This window comes from Nannospalax galili, unplaced genomic scaffold (assembly GCF_000622305.1).
Source record: "Nannospalax galili isolate Female #2095 unplaced genomic scaffold, S.galili_v1.0 scaffold801, whole genome shotgun sequence".
Lineage (NCBI taxonomy): Eukaryota > Metazoa > Chordata > Mammalia > Rodentia > Spalacidae > Nannospalax > Nannospalax galili.
Window position 1 is genome coordinate 722,924 of NW_008345222.1, and position 6,364 is coordinate 729,287.

The following is a 6,364-nucleotide window of genomic DNA, read 5'->3' on the forward strand; positions in this document are numbered from 1 at the left end:
TATTTGTTTAACCTGTGGAAAGACATTGAACAAATTCCAAGTAGCTTATATAAGAAAATTCCCAAATAATTTATTTTACTTTGCTTTAAAATAAAAAAGGGGTGGGGGCTGTAGAGGTGGCTCAGTGGTCAAGAGCACTGGCTGTTCTTGCAGAAGACCTGGATTCAAATCCCAGAATCCACATAGCAACTAATAACTGTCCATAACTCCAGTTCCAGGGGATCCAATACCCGTTCTGTCCTCCTCAGGCACTGCACACACACACACGGGTGCACTTACCTACATGCAGGCAATACACACACACACATAAAATAAAAATAATGAAATTTTTTTTTAAGAAGTCCTGAAAATACTGTTTCATTGTAGTCATCCACCACAGTCCCTGTGCCTTGCGTGGGAAGGTGTGGGAAAGCTGTTCCGTTTAGAGCTAATTACTCTGCAGTCACTTATTCTCCTCACGTTGACCAGTTGTGGTTCTCTGTATTAATTACCGTCTACTGCTAAAAGAAGCTCCTCTGATGAGGCTCAAGAGATTCACTAGTCTACGGGCAAAACAATAAGTCATTAGGAGTGGGTTAATACTGTGTCCACTGGCAGAAATATCTTAAGATGTTCTCCCTACAGGCTTATGACCTTTCTAGCCAAAAGTTATTAACCCAAATAATGGTGCCAGGTATGGATTTCATCTTGTGGAGTCAGCCTTAAATTCAATCAGAAAGTGGTTGGTTGCGATTACAACATTCTTACCATCATTGCACCAGTAGGCATATCTTTCCAAGCCAGTCATTATTGTAGCTCCCAGGGTTCATAGCTGGGTGGGATTTATGGTTACTCTTCTCTTCCACTAGCACGCACAGCACCTTTCAACACTGTGAAAGATAACCAGTAGGGGATAAACATTACAGATGAATACCAACTTGATTTCTCCATGATCTATGACTCAATTATACATCTAACGCACAGGGTCCCACTGCAGAGTTCTGGAAGGTGACCAAGAGCAATAGTAATAGCCAGTAATGTTTCGAAGGGAGACATCAACAGGATCCCAATTGCCCAGCAACACGAAAATTGTAATCCATTCCTGGGACTAGGCTTTTTTATCAGCTAACCTAGGAGAATACAAGGTGCATTGTCATGTGACAGACTTACTCCATTTTAAAACTCTTTATACAAAACAAGTAAAACTCCATCTCAGGTCCTGGGAACTTAATGTGGGTTCTCTGCAAGAGCAGCAAGTGCTGCTTAACTGCTGAGCCATCTCACTAGCCCCCATGTCAGTAGCTTTAACTGAAGCAGATATTTATCTTATCAAATATCCTGATGAGACCTTCAAAAGACAGGTCTTGTCGCTTGTCTTAATCATATTTGACTGATGATGTTTCACTAAGAATTGGGAAGAAAAATAATACAACCAACTTAAAAAGCAAATCCAAGCATAAAATTTCTTCAGAATGCAAATTGCTTATCATATGTAGTGATATGAAGCCCCTCTTATTTTCTTAATAGCACTTTCAAATTTCAAATTTAATTTTGCCCAGGGTTTACCTAAGCCTTCTTTAAAAGGGCTATGCTTAGATCCCGTTCTGAATTCCCTATACCTCCCACAATTCCTTTCCCTGTTGATTTATGGTAACCCTCAACTCCAAAACAGCAATTTTCCTGCCATTCTAGTGAGAGGCAGTGAATACCAACGCTTTTCACTGCGCATCCATGCCTTTCAAATTGTGCCTCCTAGGGACTCTCAGTAATCTCAGAATGTTCCACAAAGACAGAGTGGTTTGCAAGAACCCAGATTACACAGCCAGTTAGTGTGGTTCAGATCCTACCTTGATCCATTCAAATTGTGTGATCTTAGGCAACTTACTGAATCCTTTTGTGGTTCAGTTTTCTCAAGCAGAAAGCTTCTGACTCCTTAGAAGATCATGGGGACATCTAAATGAGTGAATAACTGACAGCATTTATTTTAGAGCAAGCGATCAAAGGCACTCGCATGTTATGAGAGTGTTTGCCAACTGCGAGTCCCCCACATGGTGCTGAATTGTGAAATAAGTTTTCTCAGTTTTAAGTAGCATAGAGAAAATTAAATGGCATGTAACAGAATGAACAGAGCATATGAGAGCACATTGTACCAGTGCAGGACTTTGTTGCATACACCACTCATCCCTCTTTCTGGTGTTCTTGTGATTTCAAGTGTGTGTGTGTGTGTGTGTGTGTGTGTGTGTGTGTGTGTTGGCCCACTGCTGTGGTTAGAATGTGAAATGCCCCTTATAGCCTCATGTGTTTAACACTTGGTTCCCAGCTGAAGGCACTGTTTTGAGAGGCTGTGGAACCCTTAGGAAGTGGGGTCTGACAGGATGAAGTGGGTTTCTGGGGGTGGAACTTGAGGTTTTATAGCCTAGCCATAATTCCTAGCCCTCTCTGTGCTCCTGATCTACCCTGGTGTGGGAAGCAGTGTCAGTTTTGTGACCGTGCTTTCCCTGCCACCATGAACTGTGTCCCATAAGAGCGTTAGCAAAAAAAAGAAAAACCTTTTCTACTTTAAGAAACTTCTTGTCACATATTTAGTCACAGGAGCAACAAATGTACTGATTAAAAGTGTTTGAAAAACCCTATGCCAGAGTCTGAAGTGAGAAAATTTATTTTTTTTTTTAAATACTGACCCACTGGAGTGAGCAAAATCCACTGTGAAAGGAATGTGAATGTGAAGGTGAGCTCTTGCTTCAACTTAAATTTGCTTCCATTTCAGAGGGAGACCAAAGGGCAATTTCTTATTGACTACATCTGCAACTACTACAGCTTGCTAGAGAAAGACTACTTTGGAATTCGCTATGTGGACCCAGAGAAGCAAAGGGTAAGAGTCAACCTGAGTCCTAACACATTTGATGGGAGGGGGCCCAGACTCTGGGGCACTGCGGGGTCACTACCAGAACCCTTGACGTTCCCTTGTTCTCATGGATTATTAGCCACAGGAAATCAAGCAGCTAGTGGGTATATGAGTAGAAAATTACCAGAGTGGAAGAACAGGAAAAAGGAAAAGTTATCTTAGGCCTTTCAGAAAGCTGGTCTCACATGGAGAGAAAAATGTCCCCATGCTCCTTGAGCTTAGGCTGTGCAGGCTTTGCCAACCTCCTTCACACTAGCTGCATATACTCTTATGAAGAAAAAACCCTATCACCATGAAAAGTTACTGGCAGAGTAGGACTTGGTGGGGAAAGAGGGTTTTCTGTTTTTGGTTTTCGTTTTGGGGGGGGGTTGGTAATAAAACTTTTGGAGCTTCATACTGTCCAACATAGTAAATGTACTCAATGCTACTGAAGTATACATTTTTAACTGGATAATCTTATGCTATGCGGATTTCATATCACTGAAAGGTATAGCTTGGAAGGAACTTCTGAGTAAGATGTGACCTTTCATGTGATTCAGTGAAAGAAAAGTCAAGATAATCTGCCACAACCTTTGTTCCTGTAAGAGACAATAAACTTAACAAGCCAGGTGTAATCTTATGTGGAAGCAGGCAAGAGAAGCTTCAAAGTGGTGCATCCTGCACAGCTACCATGAAAGGCTTCCCTTCACACATAGTACCACTGCTGGGAACAGTGAGCAGGACTGTCAAGAACTGGGTACATAACTGGAGGTAACTACTAGCAGACAATATTGCACAGGGCTCAACTGAGTACTATGGAAGAGCCAGGGGAAGAACTGCAACGAAAGTTGGAAGTCAGTGGGGCAAAGACCTTTTATTCCTTTTTCAGCAGAGACCAAAGCAGCTGAGTGTGACTCCTTAAGGCCAAGGTAGACGCCTCCCCCAGTCACGGAGGTCATTTAGGAATCAACTGCAAGAGCTCCTTTCTTTCCCCAACCCCTTTGCACTATCAGCTCTATCAAACTGGAGACACCATGTAAGTGGGAAGTGAGAGTTATGCTGTTAAACTCAGTGCAGTTGAGCCACGTACTCGACCCAAAATGAAAATGGTCTAAACTCTGCTGGGACAATACATTCCCCAAATCCGGTTTATTGATTTGGACTGAAATTTAAAATTGCACCTCATGAATCAGCACAGTTGGCTATATGAAACATTTCAGGAAGGAAAACAATTAGAAACCCAGCCAAGCAAGCACGGAAGCAATATTGACTGATTTGATTTTGGGGGGTGGGGCCAGGTTGAAACAGGGTCTCCCTGTAGCTGGCCTCTAACGCCCTATGTAGAACTGGGTGGTCTCCTCTGCCTCCTGAGTACTAGAACTAAAAGCATGCAACAGCATACCCACCCACATGATTTGATTTTTATAAAAGAATCTAACACACTGTTATTACACTTTTTGTCCTGTTGGTTGTTACTAATTTTTTTTTACCTTTAATATTCATTCCTGGAGAAATATCTTGTCATGAGCCTGCTTGTTTGTGTGTTAGTAGGTTAGGGTGTATGACTGTGATGTACTCTTTACCTTTTCTACTGTTTTCTGCCATCTACTGTTCTTCCCACACAATCCATATACTTTCTCAATCCTACCTATTTCTCTTTCCTTTTTACTTCTTAGATCCAGCCTTCTGAAATTAAAAAAAAAAAAAACACAGGAAGAAGCTTAATTTTTCTTTCTAGAAAAGGATTCACAAAGGAAAATGTAATTAAATTCTATAGAAACATGAAACAAATATGGAGAAAAAAAATCTAGAAACAGTCTGTCTATCCATCACGTGCATATAATACAACATTATGTACAAATTTTATTTTAAAATGGGGACAATATTTTAAAGTCAAAATTACAAACGAAATTGTTATATGAAAAATACAAGTGAGCTAAAAACATACAAAGATTAATTTGACTTCTAAAACATGTGGGACACACACAGAAATCTTACAGAACGCTATATAAGCTATATTGCATACAAATTCTCTAAATGGTCATGAAATGATAGTTGTGAAATTCTGAGATCTTATGTTTTTAGAGTCTCAGTAATTAAAATATACATAAGCATTCTATTTTGATTTAAATAAAATGTATTTAAATCAAAATAATAAATATGATGATATGTTAAGTAAAATAGTCTAGTTCATAGACTAAATTAAGATACCATATAGATTAAGGATAAGGATCCAACTTCTGCAGAGACAAATAATCTGTGTTCTTCCCCTCAGATGTCTAACTCAAATATAGGCTCAGTCTTGCTTCAAGTTCAACTCTGGTGACTATTGTGTTGCCTTGTTTGCTGAATTAACATTATCAAGTAAATTTGTTGAGGTTTTTTAGAAGTGGAATACCAATACTTAAGATAATTTTTTATATGATGATTTCAATGATTTGGATTTTGAGGCAGTTGCCTTTCATAGTAAAAAGACTTCTCTCAAAGCTGAGTGGTGGGGGGGGAGAAATTGTATTTCAGAAATGAGTTTTTCAAATACAACCAGTTCAATCCATCAATATTTTCCTAGCACTTAATCTTTTAAACTGTTCTAGTGAAAAGCTGCTAGTAGGTTGTTGTCTGGCATTAAGGAATCTACACTCTTCTGATTGGGAATTTCTAAGAGGCTAGCTCCAAACACACCACAGCAATGATCAATTAATGCCATGCCCTGTGGGTCTATTTTACAACAGTGGTTGATTACTTCAGAGTTTATGAAACATAGTTTAAAGTGAAAAGAAAGGAGAACAGAAGGAAAATATATACAATTGAATGCATGTTGGCATGTTGGGATTTTCTATAGAACTCATTCTGTGATAGTTTTTTTAAGCTTTTTTTAAAAAAATTACTTTTCATTTTTGTGTATGATTACTATGCCTGCATGTGTGTAAAAGCACCCAGATCATGCAACAATGCCTATGGATGCTAGAAGATGAAGTCAGTTCCCCTGGAACTAGAGTTACAGATGGTTGTTAGCAATCATGTGGGTGCTAGGAAATGCACCTGGGATCTCTGCAAGAGCACCCATGCTCTTAACCACAGAGCCATGTCTCCAGCTCAAATAAAACCTTTTGGGAAATCAGAGGTATGGCCTAGGTATGTAGTGTTAGTGTCTGCTTGAATGACATATTTACTTATAATAAGGACATGATTATTCTAAAAAATGCTGGTGACAGAAGACTTAAACTTTCTAAAATGGGGTATTAATGGAGTGGGAAGATTATCACATTATGTCATTATAGGTTTGATTTTTGTTTTTTGTTTTTTAAAAAATTATTTATCTAATTACCACATGATTAGAAGAAGCATTTCATTGCAGCATTAACATATTCAGTAACAATTTCCAGAGCAAAGATGCATCTCTTTCAAATTTGGCTGTAAATTTTTAGGTTCACAGATGAATTAATACAGTTATACAATATTGAACTCAGTATAAACCCTGTAAAATATAAAATTGAGTGA

At 38.9% G+C, this 6,364-nt stretch overlaps 1 protein-coding gene across 2 annotated transcripts in view; it reads left to right on the top strand.

The window, feature by feature from the left end:
* The window catches only part of Frmd3 (FERM domain containing 3), a 326,943-nt gene that overhangs the window by 125,171 nt on the left and 195,408 nt on the right, over positions 1-6,364 (top strand). For both annotated transcript variants that reach the window (XM_008841381.2, XM_008841380.3), the window contains exon 2: positions 2,747-2,851. In XM_008841381.2, coding sequence (XP_008839603.1) covers positions 2,747-2,851 — 105 coding nt within the window. The remainder of the gene's footprint in view (positions 1-2,746; positions 2,852-6,364) is intronic.